The sequence below is a fragment of the Conger conger genome, chromosome 11, assembly GCF_963514075.1.
Source record: "Conger conger chromosome 11, fConCon1.1, whole genome shotgun sequence".
Taxonomy (NCBI): Eukaryota; Metazoa; Chordata; class Actinopteri; order Anguilliformes; family Congridae; genus Conger; species Conger conger.
The window spans coordinates 5,940,042-5,959,244 of record NC_083770.1 but is presented as its reverse complement, the minus strand read 5'-3'; the positions used below and the strand labels follow the sequence as shown (position 1 = coordinate 5,959,244).

Here is a 19,203-nt window from a genome sequence, read left to right as displayed (position 1 = left end):
CCGCTGCATGGCAAATAAAATAAAATGAATGTAGGTTCAGAAATAGTGTATATATCACTGAGTGATTTAGACAAGTTTCAGCAGAAATATTAAGATCAGAAATATTAAGATTAAGATCAGAGCAGAGGAATTCAAAATGCTGGTGTTAATGGTCAAAGTGAATATTGTTAGAGTGAGATGGAAAATTAGCCCTTGGGAATCCAGCCCTTTCTCCCTCTTTTTCAGTGGATGTTTGATACTTGGTATATGTAGGCCTATAAGGCACTATCAAGTGTTGCATATGTTTTTGTTCAGTACAAACTTGCCAGTTCTGTTATTTTGTCATTGATACCTGATAGCATACTGTATGAATAGCAAATGGACACAGATGCAAAGAAAAGTGAAAAACAGAAATGTAATATATTTACCCAAAAAACAGCACTGGCTTTGAAAAGCAATCAGCAAAAAAACCCTGCATTGTATTTCAGTATGAGCTTTTCACAAAGCCAGAGAGGGCCTGCACACCTTGGTAGAGTTTTTTGCTGGTGCAGCTTTTTTTGAGGTTAAACTTTTGAAAAAGCACAACACTGCTCCTTTAGAGTCACCACTTTATTGGCAGATGTGCTGACTTTTGGCACGAGGCCTTCATCAGAGTAACTTTGCCAGAAAATGGAGAGCTTCATTTATAGACATACAATAGGTAACACCCAATAGGGAGTCCCAACCAATGATTCAATCATTGATGTGAAAAGATTAGGACATAAGGGCAATACATACATTGTTGAAAAAAGTATTTACATCAATCACAAATTTACATCTCCAACTGTTAAGTTTGATGGACATGGTTATTTTTTTTTCTCAGTGTTTGAATAGAAAAAAGTATACAGATTTGCAGTCATGGAAAAATAGAACACATTGGTACATGTGCAGCCAGTGGGACTTTAGGACCCAGGGGCGAATAGTAAGGGCTTAAATGACGAGGTGTGCATAGGGACAGGATTCTTGCGTCATCAGTCAGCTGCTTAGCAAGGGGAGCGGAGTGGAAAGTGCGGTAAGTTGGAATTGTTTGGCATGCTGTTATACTAGGCCAGCATTAGCTGCCTTATAATAGAGTACGACGCTTATAAGTATGTGGGTTCTTGTAGATCACCGACGGACGAAGACAATCCGAGCATTGGCGTTCCGTGTGTTAAAGGGTGTGCATGTGCAGTCACCGGTAACTGAAGTACGGTGGAATTTTGTTGGGTTTAACGAGGGTAGGTACGCTTCCCATAAAGTGTGTGGTTTTGATGTGAGCCTTGGGATGGGCCGCAATGTGATTTTGCTATGGTTGGTTTCGTGGAATTTGCAGGTAAATAGAAGGATTCTTAAATCTCCGCTAGTGATTCCCTCTTAATCGCAGTAAGGGGTGTATAATAAACAAAGCATTGAAGCGGTGCCCTGCTGTGCGCGCTGAGAATATTCATATTTGATGTCTTTCAACAGATCATGTTGGTGTTAAGAATGTTTGCCTAATTGCTACTGGTTGCGCGTCGTTTTTGCCATTTTGTTTGGACAGCTAGCCACTGTTTTCCCACATGTGAAGTTTGTATATGTTTATTTATTTATATCATGTCTATGAAAATAAGCTCTTTTAATCATTGATGTTTTACTATTGACACAACTTGTTGTGTTTGGGCAGTGTGAAATACCAAGGGTGGCTGTACTATTGTAATCAACCATTATATGGGGGCAGTGTGCAATATCAAGTCTGGGACAAGGGGAGGTGCCAGTGGGCAGGTGTAATTTGGACAATTGTCTATCTAACTGATTCTTGGCACTTCATGCACTTTACTTGTTACTACATTACTTGTTCTAAATCTTAATTGGGCTTTGCTTGGTTTCTCATATTTAGTGGGCAGGGCTCGATGCTCAATGTGTTACGGGGGCCACCTGTGTGGTGTGATTACGATTGGTGTGCATTGACCAAGCCTTTTATGGTTAACATGGTGTCACCTTGGTTGCGGTGCTTGGGGTGTTGAGTCACTGGGGAGCCCTGTACTTATTGTGGATCAAAAGTGGGTTCCCTGTCAATATTGAGCACTGGGGTGCTGCCCAACATTATTTATTGGTATCTTTCATATAAACTTGTGTTTATGCATGTACCCCTAATACACTGCTGTGAGTAAAGGTTGGTCCTCTACCCAACAAATATTTTAATTACTCTGAACAAATGTTATAAATAAGGTATTACTGTATTGCTTTTGATACATCAGCCTCCAATCGTTTCATTCATTTGAATAACACTAGCGTGGGGAGGGATCTTTACTGTAGAGTATCAGTGGGTTCTCCCATCCCCGCCAAATAGATGGGAGTGGCGTAATCATAACAGATGGTGGTATAATGGAACTGGGTTTTTGTAGCTAACGGCCACATTTGGCGTAATCGGCAGGGTCGTGATTGTTGGTTGATGTGCATTAGCTTTGGGAAGAATTGAGAGTTTGTCTTGGGAAAACAGTGGCTGACTGGAACTGGGATTGAGGTAGTCTTACCTCCTGGGAACGCAGCCCAGGGCGAGCAAGTTGGTGCCAGGTCCCCAGCTCAAAAATAAAATAAAATAAATATGGAGGAACAATTGCGGTTATTGAACAAACAAGTTAAACCAGCTACAGGCTGACAATGAGCGGCTTCGCCAGGGAACGGGTGGGGCTGGTGGTTCAGGACAAGGGGCTTCTAATGTGTCAGGTGGTGGTACTGTCACCGAACGTATTCTTTATGCTCCTCGGGAGCGTAAAGTTTGGTCACTTTTGCTTTGTTTGTTAATTTGTTGTTTAATTAAAAAAAAAAAAAAAAAAAAAAAAAAAAAAAATAGGCCCTGGTCCTTATCTTTGTTGTACGGGTAGCAATTGAAATTGTACTTCCCTCTAGGGTCTTTCTGCGCACTTAGCCCTGGTTATGGGTATGCACTTCGTTGTACGTCGCTCTGGATAAGAGCGTCTGCCAAATGCCAATAATGTAATGTAAAGCCCCACGCTTTTCAGGAAGCTCATCTCGTGATTCTCTCAGTGTAGAAGAGTGGGTGGAGGAAATTAAACATGTTTTAAGGGCAAGGCCAATGACTGAGGCAGAGGGGGCCTTGTTTGTGTATGACCTATTCGATGGTGAGGCAAAAGCGGAGGTGAAGTTCCGTGCTGTGGAAGAGCGCAGTACATCTACAAATATTTTTAAAATCCTTCAAGATAATTTTGGTTGCTCACAGTCCTATATAGAAGCCCAAAAACTGTTCTTTCAGCGCAGACAGCTCGATGGCGAGACACTTAGAGAGCTCTTGCATTCTCTCCTGGCCCTCCTAGAGGTAGTAAGGCGGAAATACCCTCGAGGTATCTCTGAACCAGATCTAGTGATCAGAGATCAGTTTATTGAGGGTGTAAGAGACGATATGCTGTGCCGAGAATTAAAGCGTCTTGTAAGGCTTGAGTCTAATATTTCTTTTTTGAAAATCCGCAGTGAGGCAGTACGTTGGATCGATGAAGGTGAACGCCCCAGCCAGAGCCGGGCAAGAGCGTACTCTTGTGACACACACATCCAGGCAGCTGAGTGTGGGGTAGAAGACAATGCTGTTGTCATCGAACCTAGTGATGAGTTAACACTCTTTTAGTTCAGTTTTCGTAAGCAACAGGCGCAATTGGATGCCATATTGAAACATTTAGTAACCTTGCACCCATCAGCTGCTCCTCAGTGGCAGTAATTACCACCCTAAGTGTTACCCGTTCGATGTAGACGGTAAGCCTATTTGTTTGCGGTGTAATCAGGTCGGGCATATTGCCAGATTTTGTTCAAGCGAAGGGAGTGGCTCCTCTTGATCACAGGGCAGGAGAGGCTCCGCCGACCAAACTCGTGCTGAGATGGCGGCTACCACACTTACAATGCCAGCGGGAAACTAGCGCCCTCCGGTACTGGGAGCCAGGTACCAGGAGGGGGCTGCGTAGACTCGCATCAAAACTCGTTTTTGGTTTGTACATCCGTGTTGCGTCCCACACTGGTTGGTCCGTGTCCTGTTGTTGGGATACGCATAGGGGGCGTAGTGGTCCCATCTCTCCTAGATACAGGATCCATGGTGACACCTATCATGGAAACTTTCTTTAAAAAACATTTTCAGTCCCCGGGTCGGGAGCAAGTACAGTCTTGTAGTTGGTTACAGCTGGAGGCCGCTAACAGCCTAGATATCCCGTATACGGGATATGTGGAATTAGATGTGGAGGTTCTTGGTAGTGTTGCCACGTATAGCAGTTTTGGTAGTAAAAGACCCAGCGGGGCTAAGGGCCCGCCAGCGCAGAGAATCGGTTCCAGGATTATTGGGCATGAATGTCATCAGCAGTTATGACAAACTCTTTAGACAGCATGGTGCCGCATTGTTCCACTCCGCTCCTGTTCAAATGGCAGGTCAGGCATGGCAGCACGTGTTGTCAGCCTATCAGACTTTTGATCATGTCTCCGCCTCTGGAGCTCTGGGTAAAGTTACCGCATCGTCTGGGCCCCCCGTTTGTCTCCCAGCGGGGTCGCTTAAATTCGTGGCTGCAGCATGCCGCCAAGGCCTTACCCCAATGGTCTCCTTTGCCCTTCTTGAGCCTGCGGGACCTGAGGGACATCACTTACCCTCAGGCCTGCTTGTGTCAAGCGCACTACTTCCAGTAGGAAATGGTAACCTCTGGGTCCCGGTGGTTAATGTGGGAGCACAAGATGTTTGGTTGAAACCCAAAACTATCTTGGGTGACCTACATTTGACTGATGTACAACCGACTAGCCGACCTGTAAGTTTTGAAGAACAAGAGCATGAGTCCGGTCAGGTAGCCGTTATACATGCTATGGAGGCAACACCGGTCTTGGTGCCCGGGCTGGCTGAAGTCACATGGCCTAAGTTGACCACCACTCAGGAGCAAGAGGCTAGGTGTTTATTGGAAAAGTACCACGCCGTCTTTAGCCAGGATGAAGGAGATATCGGGTGTACCCACCTGATTGAACATCAGATCCCACTCTTGGATGAGGCGCCGGTACGTCAGAGGTATCGTCGCCTCCCTCCCTCCCAGTATGATGTAGTTAAGACTCATATACAGCGACTGTTAGAACAGGGGGTGGTACGTACTAGTTGTAGTCCATACTCCTCGCCTATTGTGGTTGTTCAGAAGAAGGATGGTACCATACGCCTTTGTGTGGACTATCGGCAGCTTAACGCTAAAACCCGACGTGATGCTTTCCCACTACCAAGAATTGAAGAGTCGCTGGATGCACTCTCTGGGGCTTCATTATTTTCCACATTAGATGTTGTCAGTGGATATAACCAGGTACCAGTAGCTGAATGTGACAAAGCAAAAACGGCGTTTTGCACCCCATTTGGCCTCTTCGAATTCAATCGAATGCCATTTGGGTTGTGCAATGCGCCGGGGAAGTTCCAACGCTTAATGGAGAGGATTTTAGGCGACCAAAGTTTCCATTCATTGTTTCTCTATCTAGATGATGTGATTGTCTTTTCTACTTAATTTCAAGAGCACCTACTGCGGCTGGAGTTGGTTTTTGACCGACTATGACAACATGGGCTGAAGTTAAAGCTCTAAGTGCTATTTCTTTCAGTCCGAATTGATATATTTCGGGCATGTGATTTCGGCTAAGGGTGTCACTACGGACCCAGATAAAATAAGCGCCGTTAGGGATTGGAAGACCCTGACCACATTCCGGCAACTCGGGTCATTCTTAGGCTTTGCCACTTATCGTCGTTTTGTGGAGGGGTTCACGAATTATGCGGCACCCCCCCACAAACTAGTGTCAAAGTTACAGCCTGGACGTAAGAGATCACAATCGCGACCCAGCGGCGCTTTGCAGAGCCATTGGGACTGGAGCTGCGACCAAGCATTCAAAACAATAAAGGATAAGCTAGTTAGTTAGTGCACCCGTCTTGGGTTATGCCAATTTCTCCAAGCCTTTTGTGTTGGAGGTTGATGCCAGCAGCTTGGGTTTGGGGGCAGTGCTATCCCAGGACCAGGGGGGGCAACGCTGTCCGATCGCTTATGCAAGTCGCGGGTTGCGACCAACCAAAAAGAACATGTCCAATTATAGTGCAATGAAATTGGAGTTGCTTGCCCTTAAATAGGCTGTCACAGAAAAGTTTCGGGAATATCTTCTTGGTGCCCCATTTACCATATACACCGACAATAATCCTCTCTGTTATCTTCAAACAGCGAAGCTCGGGGCTGTAGAACAGCGTTGGGCATCACAGTTGGCTTTGTTTCATTTTAAAATTGTGTATAGGCCAGGGTTCACCAACAACAGATGCAGATGCAGATGCCCTATCAAGACTGCCAGAGGATCTTACCCCTTGCTCTATGGAAGACGTAGCAACTGGAATTACTGTTCCAGTGGAGACCCAAAGCCACTCTGTGGGGCTTGGTGGGTCATGGCTGGCCACCTCCTCGGTTATCAAGGCCGTTCGCGGTCGGTAAAAGACTTACAAAATCTGCAGACCTTAGACCCGGTTATTAGTGCCTTTAGAAGTTACTGGCAAACGGGTTTACCTCCTACAGGGACTGCGCGAGCACAGGAACCACCCGCTGTCGTGGAGCTAGTCCGACAGTGGGCCCGGATCCGGGAGAGAGACGGGGTACTGTATCGGGGCACCCATGAGCCGGCTGGACGGGAGCCAGTCTTGCAGCTTCTGGTACCGCAGGTCCTTCAGACCGAAGTACTGACGAGTCTTCACATAACCACGGGCATCAGGGGGTAGAACGCACCTACCTGATCCGACAGCGTGGCTTTTGGCCGTTTATGCGGAGAGACATTGAGCAGTGGTGTAAAAACTGTGACCGGTGTGTAACCGCGAAAGCAGTACAACCGAAAATCAGGACTTTTATGGGAAGCGTACAGGCTTCCAGGCCTTTGGAAATCCTTTGGAAATCCTTGCATTGCACACTTGAGCGGTCGAGTGATGAATCGGAAAACCTATTAGTGATCACGGATGTATTTTCCAGATGTCCACAGGCGTTTCCTACACCAGACCAGAAATCAGGAACCGTAGTGAAAGTGCTGACAGAAGTGGTTTTATAATTATGGCGGTCCGCAACACATCCACACTGATCAAGGTAAACAGTTTGAGGGAGAACTTCTTAAACGCCTGTGCCAGTTGTATGGGGTTGAAAAGTCTTGCACAAGCCCCTATCACCCAGCGGGTAACGGGCAGTGCGAGAGGTTCAATAGGACCCTACACGACTTGTTGCCTGCAGAAAAGAAGAGGCGGTGGCCAGTCCACCTACCGCATGTACTGTTTGCGTACAATACCACGGTTCACCAGTCTACAGGGCATTCTCCATATGAGCTAATGTTTGGTCGTAAGCCCCACCTACCAATTGACTCCCTCCTCGGTGTGGAGGAAGACGAGCCAGTGGAGGGGGGGGGTAAGTGATTGGGTCAATGAGCATCAAAAGCACTTGACCTCAGTCTATAAGGACGCTCGGGAACATTTAGAAGCGGCAGCCATCCGTTGGGGGAAAGGCAATCCAAGCTCGGATTCTATTCTGGTGCCTGGTACTTTAGTGTATAGGAAGAACCGTCCCCCAGGTAGACGCAAGATCCAAGATATTTGGGACTCCGTTCCCTATGTGGTGATTCAGTGTCTGGCTGACGTGGGGACCTTCAAAAATCAAGCCACGGGACCAGGCAGGCCCAGAGAAAAACATTCACCGAACTGAATTAAGACCCCTCCCACGTCTGGTGGAACCCCTTACTTTGCCTGATGTTGCCCCCTTGGTAGTGGATAGCACTCTCCCTGATGAGCCAGTCACACAGAGGTATGACGAAGAGCAATCTGGCGATTTGGTAATAATAAGGCAAGAGACACTACTGCAAAGTGTGATTCAGTCACCAGTGACCCAGGACAATAGCTTCTCACCCCCCACTGCGGCACAGGAGGTGGTGGGCTCGGAGGCAGTTCGGCGAAATATCTCGTGTAACAGCAGGCTACCATCCTAACCCTTTCAACCTACCCCGATCAGTGGTATAGTAGCAGGTGTAGGCGGAGAAGGCTATAGTCTAAAACAGCCTTTGACACTACAGTGTTCAATGTCTCATCCACAGGGGTTGCTCAGTTCTTGGAGTATGAGCACTGTCACCGGGACGGTGACATTTGAAAAGGGGGATAGATGTAGTCAGTGGGACTTTAGGACCCAGGGGCGAATAGTAAGGGCTTAAATGACGAGGTGTGCATAGGAGCAGAATTCTTGCATCATCAGTCCGCTGCTTAGCAAGGGGAGCGGAGTGGAAAGTGCGGTAAGTTGGAATTGTTGGCATGCTGTTATACTAGGCCAGCATTAGCTGCCTTATAAGCGTCGTACTCTATAAGTATGTGGGTTCTTGTAGATCACCGACGGATGAAGACAATCCGGGTATTGGCGTTCCGTGTGTTAAAGGGTGTGCGTGTGCAGTCACCGGTAACTGAAGTACGGAGGCATTTTGTTGGGTTTAACGAGGGTAGGTATGCTTCCCATAAAGTGTGTGGTTTTGATGTGAGCCTTGGGATGGGCCGCAATGTGATTTTGCTGTGGTCTGTTTCGTGGAATTTGCAGGTAAATGGAACGATTCTTAAATCTCCGCTAGTGATTCCCTCTTAATTGCAGTAAGGGGTGTATAATAAACAAAGCATTGAAGCGGTGCCCTGCTGTGCGCGCTGAGAATATTCATATTTGATGTCTTTCAACAGATCGTGTTGGTGTTAAGAATGTTTGCCTAATTGCTGCTGCGTGCGGGGGGGCGGATGGCTTAACAGAACTGACGTTAGACCAGGTTCTGCGTGCTTCGGCGTCTGCATGCCCCAGTTGTATACCAGGGGTTTGGGAGCCTGCTTGTGAATGAACCCCGCCACTCGTCGTTTTTGCCATTTTGTTTGGACAGCTAGCCACTGTTTTCCCTCGTGAAGTTTGTATATGTTTATTTATTTATATCATGTCTATGAAAATAAGCTCTTTTAATCATTGATGTTTTACTATTGACGCAACTTGTTGTGTTTGGGCAGTGTGCAATACCAAGGGTGGGCTGTACTATTGTAATCAACCATTATATGGGGGCAGTGTGCAATATCAAGGCTGGGACAAGGGGAGGTGCCAGTGGGCAGGTGTAATTTGGACAATTGTCTATCTAACTGATTATCTTGGCACTTCATGCACTTTACTTGTTACTACATTACTTGTTCTAAATCTTAATTGGGCTTTGCTTGGGTTCTCATATTTAGTGGGCAGGGCTCGATGCTCAATGTGTTACGGGGACCACCCGTGTGGTGTGATTACGATTGGTGTGCATTGACCAAGCCTTTTATGGTTAACATGGTGTCACCTTGGTTGCGGTGCTTGGGGTGTTGAGTCACTGGGGAGCCCTGTACTTATTGTGGATCAAAAGTGGGTTGCCTGTCAATATTGAGCACTGGGGTGCTGCCCAACATTATTTATTGGTATCTTTCATATAAACTTGTGTTTATGCATGTACCCCTAATACACTGCTGTGAGTAAAGGTTGGTCCTCTACCCAACAAATATTTTAATTACTCTGAACGAATGTTATAAATAAGGTATTACTTTATTGCTTTTGATACATCAGCCTCCAATCGTTTCATTCATTTGAATAACACTAGCATGGGGAGGGATCTTTACTGTAGAGTGTCAGTGGGTTCTCCCATCCCCGCCAAATAGATGGGAGTGGCGTAATGATAACATATAGTGGTATAATGGAACTGAGTTATTGTAGCTAATGGCCACATACTTCGTAAAGTCTAGGGTGCCTAATACTTCTGCACAATACTGTAAATGAAACTTCATCATTTTGCCTGTCCCAGCCCACTATGACTAAACTTTAAATTACATTAAAATCCTTACAAAAACATATTATTTTGTAATATTGTGTGATTTCATAACTCATACCTGAAACATGTTTTTCCATGAGCAATTCCTTAAAGATTATTTTTTGGAAATGTTGTTAATATAGGCCATGCTTCTTTTCTAGGTTTTTAGCTGGATATCGTGTCTTGAAAAGATGAAGATTTTAAATAAGGCTGTATTACAACAAGCAGAAAAGGTTCTGCAGTCACACTTACCAGAAAGCTTCATGGTGAGGTATACATTTTTACATAATAGTAATATAGGATAAGCCATCCTAGTTGATAGTGTTTGAGCCTGCTGTATGAAGCATGCAGTCCAAACTTTTGGACTGTAGACTGTGGTTGTATAGTGTGTTGATACCCCAGTTACATATTCCATATGTAGAGGGAAGGATCCCCCCTGGTCATTAGACAGGGATATTCTTTGACACACCGGCTGTCCCAGCCACGCCCTGATTAATGCTTTATAAAGCACCCCTATCACTGAACAGTGAGCTCAAATGGAGCCTGCTGCAGTGCTCCTAGGACCTTGTCCAAGTCCATGGAGGGAACTGCGGGCCTCCTAGCATGAGCCTGGAGTCTGAGAACACCCTTAAGAAAGCACGTAATCAGGCTGCTGCAGTCTTCGAAACACTACTGGTCCCCAACCCAGCAAGCTTTGATAGCTGAAACTATAGCCCCAAGGGTAGCAGGAGATTTACCTGCTTCAAGCTGTTCCTAAAGTAACACCAAAACCCGCTGGGCTGAGACAGAGGGTCCCGGTGGTGTGTTCCACACCAAGATGGAAACACTTGCCACCTATATGAGTAGGCCATCCTAGTTGATAGTGCTTGAGCCTGCTGGGTGGTCTTAAACACAGACCCCGGTAACCCCAAGCTAAAAGCCCAGTCCTCTCAGGGGCCAGACATAGGGTTAGAGCCCCTGGGGAAATGGGTGGAACAGAATCCCTCCTGCCTGAGGCTACAGGTCTCTCCAGACCGGAATATACCACAGGATCGCATCCAGGAAGGCCAAGTTGGAGCTACCGGGATCACTCTTACATCCTCTATCCACAGCCTCTGATGAACGGGTCTGAGAAGGCAGAATAGAGGGAAGGCATAAAGCAGTCTTGGAGGCAGTTGATGTGTTGGAAGCTAACAAATCGTGCCAGATCTTCTGCACCACCTGGGGATGAAGTCTCCAGTCCCCATGGTAACCAATCCACCAACCAAACCAATCCACAGCAATATTCAGGGGACCTGGCACATGAACTGCCTCAAAGATTTCCAGAATGGCCAGATCCGCAGCCCGTATGCTAGCTTTCATTAAGTGCGCATGGCTGCTCTGCCTCTTGATATATGCAGCAGTCACTGTGCTGTCTGTCATCACCAGTGCATGGTAGCCCTGTAAGTGTGGCAGAAAATTATGGAGAGCAAGAAAAACTCAAAAACCTTCATGTGCTGAGATGCCCAGTTTCCTGCCCAATGGCTGGACATCCCCACCCCTTGTGCACTGCACCTCAGCTCTGATCTGCAGGGACCTCAGGGGGATACTCCAAGCCCCAGGTGGCACCTTTGCACAGGGGGCATGTGCAGAAGGGTCAGTTGGATCACCTGGACCAAATGGATGTCCTTGAGATCCACTTTGGTGAACCAGTAGCCCACATTGATCAGCTGGCTCACCTAAGAGCTAGACCTGGATGCAGACTACCATCCTGTTTGGGGACAAGAAAGTAGCCAGAATAGAACCTCTGATTACTCCTGCCCGCAGTACTTCCCTATGCTTGGGGGCTGACACTGGAAAAGGTAGCCACCATGTCAGGGATGAGGCAGAACTGTAAGAGATAACCCTGGGTCCTTTCCATCAGGACCCAGGGACTCCCTCAAGTGAGGAGTGAATTGGTGATCCTAGTGAGCAGGCTGTCCATGGTCCTGCAGTTTCCCCAACACTGACTGAGAGGGGTAATATGAGCTGTCTTAACCTGATCTAAGGAGGGCAGCTGACCAGACCCGACTCTCGCACCATTCTGCATATTTGCCAGCTAAGATAATGTTTTGTCTATTATGTAGCCCTATGTTCTAAAACCAGTCTAAATCAAATAGTCATCATGAAACCAGACTTGACATGGTCAGTTTTGGAAATGCTAGGTGATGACAGCAGACATTCTAAAACTGCAAAGACTTTCTTCAAGACCGCCCTTTCTCGTCTCAAGTCGGCTGTTTGATGTAAACTGGGCTTTGTAGAGCATTAATCAGGGCGATGACAGCACAGTCAAAGCTGTCTGAAAGAATATCCATGTCTAATGATCAGGGAGGATCCTTCCCTCTACATGTGGAATCTGTAACAGTGTGGATAGATAGTTTTGGTATGGAAAGGAACTGTGACTGAACATTTTTGTATTTTGTCCTTTTAGGTTTATGGATATCTGTTTGGTATGAATAGAAATAGACCACATACACTAGAGTTTGTTGTGGACTGCTGGCCTAATTTTAAAACCATCATTTGTCGACCGCACCCAAAGGTGAATATGTATTGCATGCATGTGTTCCGTCACTTATTCTCTTTGTCAAGTCAATTTATTACCTTTACTCAATATGTAATCAATATGAATTCACATTACATGTGTCCATTGTCTGAGTAACTGATTATTTTTTTCATGGCATGCACAGATTGAAAATTCCCTGCTTTATACTAAGGAATTGACTTTCTTCAGTACTGATGAGAAGGATCTTAAGAGAATGTTGATGGAAGACAATGTCTTAGACTGGAATAAATACTTCAAAATTGGGGGTACATAATTATATTCTTTTTTAACCTTTCTAGTCATTGCAACGATATTATTGGTGGCTGCAATGGTATAATTTAATTATAGGATTGTGTTCCTTTCCTGAGGGATTGACATCCGTCATGGAACCATGTTGAAGGCTATCTCCGCTGCAAAAGGAGTCACATTGAGACAGGGTCCGATTGCTCATATCTTGGAATTACAAGACCCAAGTCTCCTTCGTCAACTGAAACTGAGCAGGTACATTTGGGAAAATGGGGGAACCGTCTTTGGATCTTCAAGTTTGGAAAGTTTGAGTGGAAGCCACCTTGTATTTTCCACTGGTGTTTTTGTTGAGATATTCATGAAACTGAGTGTCTTCTCATTAGCACAGAGCACTCCCTGTTAATGGGGGGTCAAGTCTCAGCTGAAGTTTACTTGACCATCAAAGTGAAATAGCCATAGTGGTCTTGATGTGTTTGAACAGCTCTTTCTGAACATGTCTTTTCCCGCAGAGATGTGGAGGCCAGGATCTCCTCCCTGAATGAATCCCATGTCGGTTTGGTGAATAAAACCTGGAAATTCGGAGGTGATGAAAAAGGTTTCCAACTAATCAAACATCTGATAAGCCACTTCCCCACATGTTGCATCACTGATGAAGAAGGACGTCCAGTTTCCTGGCTGCTGCTGTATGATTACTGTGCCACTGGGCTGATGTACACCGTGCCAGAGTACAGGGGGAGGGGCTATGCCAAGGTCCTGACATACACCATGGCAGCAAGGCTCCATGCCCAGGGTTTCCCTATGTACTGCAGCATTGAGGAGGGGAACCAGGTCTCCTACAGGCTCGCTAAGAAAATGGGCTTGACTGAAGTCCCCTCCTTCAGGGCCACCTACTATGAGTTCAACTACTAAACCAGTATTTCTTCTTAGGAACATTACAACTGAACTCACCACCAAGGTGACTTTACTAATATACAATCAGTGAGCACTTTATTAGGTAGACCTGTACACCAGCTTGTTAGTGCAAATAAGAGCATACAGACATGGTCAAGAGGTTCAGCTGTTTCAGACTGTCATTGGTTCAGACCAAATGACAGAATGGGGAAGAAATTATCTCAGTGACTTTGACAGTGGAATGATTTTTGGTGCCAGACAGAGTTTGGGCAGCTGTTCCAACATCCAGTGAGCAGCTGTTCTGCGGACAAAAACACCTTGTTAATGAGATGTCAGAGGAGAAGGGCTGGTCAAAACTGACAAGAAGGTGACAGAAATGCAAATGACCACAAATTACAACTGCATGGCATGCAACTCTGGTTCAGAGCATCTTTGAACACACAATGCTTCAAACTAACATCTAGGTGGATTGGTGACAGCAATAGAAGACCAATAAGTCTAATAAATACCTCAAAGTGCTCACTGAGTGTACCTCTTTTATGTAGTTGTTTGCAATATAGCACTGTCTGTGATTTATTAGTGCTTGACTCGCGGTTACTCAGCCTGTCCTTCAAAGTTACTCAGCCTGTCCTTCAACAATTTGAAGGTTACTTCAAATTGTTGAATTCTAAATAAGTTAGAGTTTAGGATCTGAAATTCCCCAATTCTTAGCTAATGAGCACAAAAATTACACTCAGCCTTAAGTAAAATAAGTTTCAGTTTTTTTGGCATTCAAACTAAAGTAAAAATAAGTGTACAGTGTTCTTCACAAAGCTCAATCAATAAAGAACCACGTTCTTTCTTTGTCATGTTCTTCACTGTCTTAAAAAGAGTGGTGATGGCTGGTAGTGACCTGTGGTCTGATTTGCAGCTTTTCTCTGCACCACACATTAGACACACTTGGCCGGCCCTTCAGACCCCTATGCTGGGTTCGAGGTGAAGAATGAGTGATTGGAGTGAGCCCCTGGACTTTCCACCACTGTTCACAGTCGGCAGAACCCCCTGTTGTGTTCTGGCACTTCTGGCACCATGTGTCACGCATGGCAGGAGACTTGAAGGACACCTGTCAGACATGGGAAGAGTAACTTGTCTTGACCCCCTCTATTGAGCACCAGCCATGAATTATGTGGATAACATGTATGACCTCTCCCCCTACTGATGTTGGTGATAAACTGTGTTACATGACAAAAGATCTTGCTAAGCACGAAGTACAACACCCAATGCATGCTTTGCCTGCCTGCCAATGTATGCTACATGGCTGCCAATGAGGTTAGCCTGAAAAAGTAGTTTGAAGACGCACCCCTAGAACTCTTCTTATAGCCTATGGACCGTAGATCGGTAGTCGAAAAATCCATTCATTCATTCATTCATTCATTCATTATCCTAACCCGCTTATCCTAAGCAGGGTCACAGGGGCTGGAGCCTATCCCAGCATACATCGGGCGAAAAGGCAGGAATACACCCTGGACAGGTCGCCAGTCCATCGCAGGGCACACACACCATTCACTCACACATTCATACCTACAGGCAATTTAGAATGTCCAATCAGCCTAACCTGCATGTCTTTGGACTGTGGGAGGAAACCGGAGTAACCAGAGGAAACCCACACAAACACGGGGAGAACATGCAAACTCCACACAGAGAGGCCCCGGCCGATGGGGATTTGAACCCAGGACCTCCTTGCTGTGAGGCGGCAGTGCTACTCACTGCACCGTCCGTGCCGCCAGCCGAGAAATCTAGTTAAAATATTCTTTCAAATAACCAAGGAGTTTTTTCCACTCTAAAGAAAATTGTTCAGTTCAGTGAGCAATACCATTCTATACAATTAATAATTTAAGTGTTTTTTTATTTAGTTTGAGCAACAGTACATAGCTATGCTTGGAACCATCTGGTTTTATTTTCTTTAGTAAAACCCGAGAAATACTTGAAAAACTTATTCAGTAGAATTGCGTGTTTAAAGTATTAAGTTACAGGTTTAATGGGGAATTAAAACTAGCCCATAATAGCTAAACTAGCCAATGCCGCCAGAATGGGTGGTGCTACTGGTGCTACAGAACCACTTGGGAAAAAGTTAGTGGTGCTATCATCACCCAAAGCACCGCCTAGAATTTCCACCACAAACACAAACTCTGAAATCTAATAGTCCTTAAATAAAGCACATTACTAATCATACTAAGATAACAGCAAGTTCAACACAATCACTAAACACAAAAACAACGTAATGTAACTGATAGACATGACAAACCGTGGTGGTTTCCCCACTTAGTTACTGTTGCTATGTTGTCTAGCTGTTGTCATGAAAAAACGGTTCTCTCATCATTTATTGAAAATTGGAGGTTGTGGTTGTTACAGCAAGTTTCAAATAACAGCATTTGTCACTTGAAATTGCCTGAATTTGTATAACCATATAGTAGCTATCATATCCTATTTCTGTGTTGATCATATTGTATTGTGACTCTTTTTATTGGTGTTAAAGAGCTCCATCTACTGACTGTTTAGTGTAAATTCACAAGGTCGATTGGTTGAAAGGTTGGTGTGGAGAGAGCAGGCACACAGATATTATAGTTAGCTAGCAGGGTAAAAAAAATAAAATTATCTACTCCTAGCTTCTTTCTCACAAACCATTGTCGTGAGCCACGGACCCCTTGCCGAGCTCAGACCTCACGTTCCCACGAGCAGTACCTCACCATGAGGTGTCTCGGGGACGAACTCAAGTACTCCGAACGTCCTGGAGCCCTGGTAAGTTCTACTGAACTTCCAGCCCAGTCTCGAAGTGAAGGGTGTGATGCAAATCTGGTAATCGATGTCCTGTATTCAATGTATTTCCTCTAAAGACTCTTTGTCACATATGATTATAGTAAGATATACTTTATTATAATCAATCAAAAGAATAGAGTTATACAGATTACAGTGTACATATCATCTTTTGCAGTTTGCTAATCACATATACCCCTCTTAGCTCTTTCTAAATTACCTTTCCACCACGATGTTTAAAAATCAAGGTACACCCTTCCTATATCCATCCTCTTTGGCCTTAGCCTTATCCTATAGCTCCCCCTTCTTGACGTTTAAAAAGAAACTATTCCTATAATATTATATTTATCTAAATATGATAATTTCTCTACATTTTTCTACTTTATATAGTACCCTAATGAGAAATAAAAGATATATAAAAGTAAACTTATAATATGTTACTTTTCCTACTTCTACAAGTAATATAGATTATAATTACCACTCCAGCTTGGTTATAGTTGTTCTGCGTGGCTCTTTCTTCACCAGCTCGTAGATATCTTCTGAAGCCGAATTCTGGGATCCTGCTCTAAGGTCTAAAAGCTTATTCCTTATATATCTTTTTTGCATACAAAAGTGTACCTTTTTTGATAAGAAATGCCGCCATTATGTCAAGCGGGAAGACATTTATCTTTTATATAACCTGTTTTTTAATGATCATATTAATTATTTCTGTGTTTCCAATTGTCATTTTCTCATACCTCAAAAGAACTGTCCCCAATATTTTATTTCATGGGCCCCTCTGGTTTGGGAATTTCCACCATCTTAATATACGAGTGGAAAAACACTAGCCCTTATGTTGTTTTTAATGAACCTATTCATCACTGGTGTCTGTGTCAGTTTCATAATCTCTCCTTGACTTCCTCCAAACTTTGATCTCATGCAAGCCAGACGTTAAAGCCTGCCACCATCTCAACACACTCTTCAGGTGCCCCTTTTTGTGGCGCCTTAAGGGATCTACAAAGGTCATCCAGCTAATAGCTGAGTGTAATTCATCATTTAACTCCTCTATAGTCAGTCCTTTAAATCTATTCGATAAATTATTTGTGTTATCCTCAGAGAGGCCCGTGAAGCCTCTTAATTTTCTTTCGGTATTGACGTCCATGCCATTTTCCTTATCTCTTTTACATTTTTCAATCTCCTCCTGCTCTTTGATTTCCCAATTATTTTCATTGTCTTTCTCATCCTGTTTTTTTAACCAGGCCTCGTGCTCCTCCCCTGTAGGAGCCAGCCCACACGTGTCAACCAAGTATGTTATCACATCTATCGTCTCCTTGAATGCAAAACTCCCTGGGTCCCCAATTTTCCGTTCTGCGTGTTCAGCCCCTTCCATGGTCATGCTAGAACACATTCTACGCATGGCCTCAGTCAGGCCTTTAGCCTTGCTCTCTAAAACCCTGAATCTAAGTCCTCTGACTTCAGACTCCTCAGTATCCATATACGGTTGTACATTTATCTTGTACCATATACTTTTCCTCTTACGGGAGCTTTTACTCCTACCCCATTGGCGTGTGCGAGGGGTTAACAATGCATTCCTGCTTAACCCATCTTCTGTCAATCTCTCATCAGGAGGGCCTAGGGCCGGGTCCTCGACACCATTATAATTTTGAAGACTTGTATGATGACAACAGGTTTTTTTTTTTTATCACATTTGTGAATTTGAAGAGCTTATCATGAGTTTTTCTCTGGCTGTTTAATACAAAGCAGTCCCAAAACATTAATGTCAATGAAGTAAACGATGTAATGACGTCTATCCATGATGACGTAGATGGGGGCGTGGTCACGCAACAACGCAGTCAGCGCCAGTAAGATTTGGGTGATGGTTTAGGTGATGTTTTATTGAAATATGACAAATTGGACAAATTGATTTTCAAACAGATTCCTCTTATTTATGAGAAAGAAGTTTGCAAATGCTGCAAAATACATATTTTTTGTACCCATTGCCCGACTTGTGATGGTCAATTACCATCTGTGTCTTCTGAATTGCCAGTTCTTTGGCTTTTCCCACGCTGATGGTTTGCAAAGGGATTTTTCACGCTCATTACCTCATTTATGAACTCTAGTGATACAGGAAGTGAGAGAAAACAATATAGTTTCTTTAAACTAAGATTACATTACATTACATTATTGGCATTTGGCAGACGCTCTTATCCAGAGCGACGTACAGTTGATTAGACTAAGCAGGAGACAATCCTCCCCTGAAGCAATGCAGGGTTAAGAGCCTTGCTCAAGGGCCCAACGGCTGTGCGGATCTTATTGTGGCTACACCGGGATTAGAACCACCGACCTTGCGTGTCCCAGTCATTTACCTTAACCATTACGCTACAGGCCTACAAGATGAACTAAATGAAAGTAAAATTGTATTACCAATTTCACTTTGTTTTATTTTATTTACAATAATTGTTAAGGGTGCAAATAACTAGAGAATACTAAATAAATGAAACATGAAAGTAAATGTATTGAAATAAAAATATAGTGTTATTGTATGTTTTAACATAAAACATAGATCATTATCCATTTGTTTATTATATGCAGCCTTTTTTCTCAATTTCCTTCGCCAATAATTCACTGTCTATAAGGATAACTTGAATAGATACTAAAACACTTGCTCCCGAAATAGTCATCCTTGATTCTTGACAGATATTATTTGCACCCAGTTATATAGCTATTTCATGAGTGAATGTCATCTCCAATTCCATATTTCTCCCCCTAGCTAGCCAGGTCAACTCCATTCACAATCTATGTGATCATTTGAAGTTAACATATTTACATAGCCTTCAAAGTTAAACACTTGTTTGCTTTTCTCTCTAGATAGATACATAAAGTAACAGCTTACAGGTGAGTACCTACAGATGAGTATAATTTAC

At 44.3% G+C, this 19,203-nt stretch overlaps 1 protein-coding gene across 3 annotated transcripts; it reads left to right on the top strand.

Annotated features, from left to right (window-relative positions):
- The first annotated feature begins 988 nt into the window (after positions 1–988).
- On the top strand, positions 989–14,350 carry LOC133141120 (glycine N-acyltransferase-like protein 3). 3 transcript variants are annotated; one of them, XM_061261525.1, is made up of 6 exons: positions 994–1,030; positions 9,993–10,097; positions 12,260–12,367; positions 12,516–12,636; positions 12,739–12,871; positions 13,126–14,350. In XM_061261525.1, exons 2-6 carry the CDS (start codon positions 10,023–10,025, stop codon positions 13,523–13,525), a joined length of 837 nt encoding a protein of 278 aa, XP_061117509.1. In that variant the 5' UTR covers positions 994–1,030; positions 9,993–10,022; the 3' UTR covers positions 13,526–14,350. The 3 variants fall into 3 exon arrangements, 1 of the variants encoding a protein (XP_061117509.1); XR_009710051.1 differs by lacking the exons at positions 12,739–12,871; positions 13,126–14,350 and adding an exon at positions 1,125–1,235 and having other exon boundaries at positions 989–1,030; positions 12,516–12,637; XR_009710050.1 differs by lacking the exons at positions 994–1,030; positions 12,739–12,871; positions 13,126–14,350 and adding an exon at positions 8,238–8,271 and having other exon boundaries at positions 12,516–12,637.
- The last annotated feature ends 4,853 nt before the right edge of the window (positions 14,351–19,203 follow it).

Bases quoted from the DNA above. Each gene is read 5' to 3' on its own strand.
- LOC133141120 (XM_061261525.1), top strand. From the start codon at position 10,023: ATGAAGATTTTAAATAAGGCTGTATTACAACAAGCAGAAAAGGTTCTG. The intron at 12,368-12,515 runs GTGAATATGTAT...TGGCATGCACAG, and splicing joins TTTGTCGACCGCACCCAAAG to ATTGAAAATTCCCTGCTTTA. The intron at 12,872-13,125 runs GTACATTTGGGA...CTTTTCCCGCAG, and splicing joins CGTCAACTGAAACTGAGCAG to AGATGTGGAGGCCAGGATCT.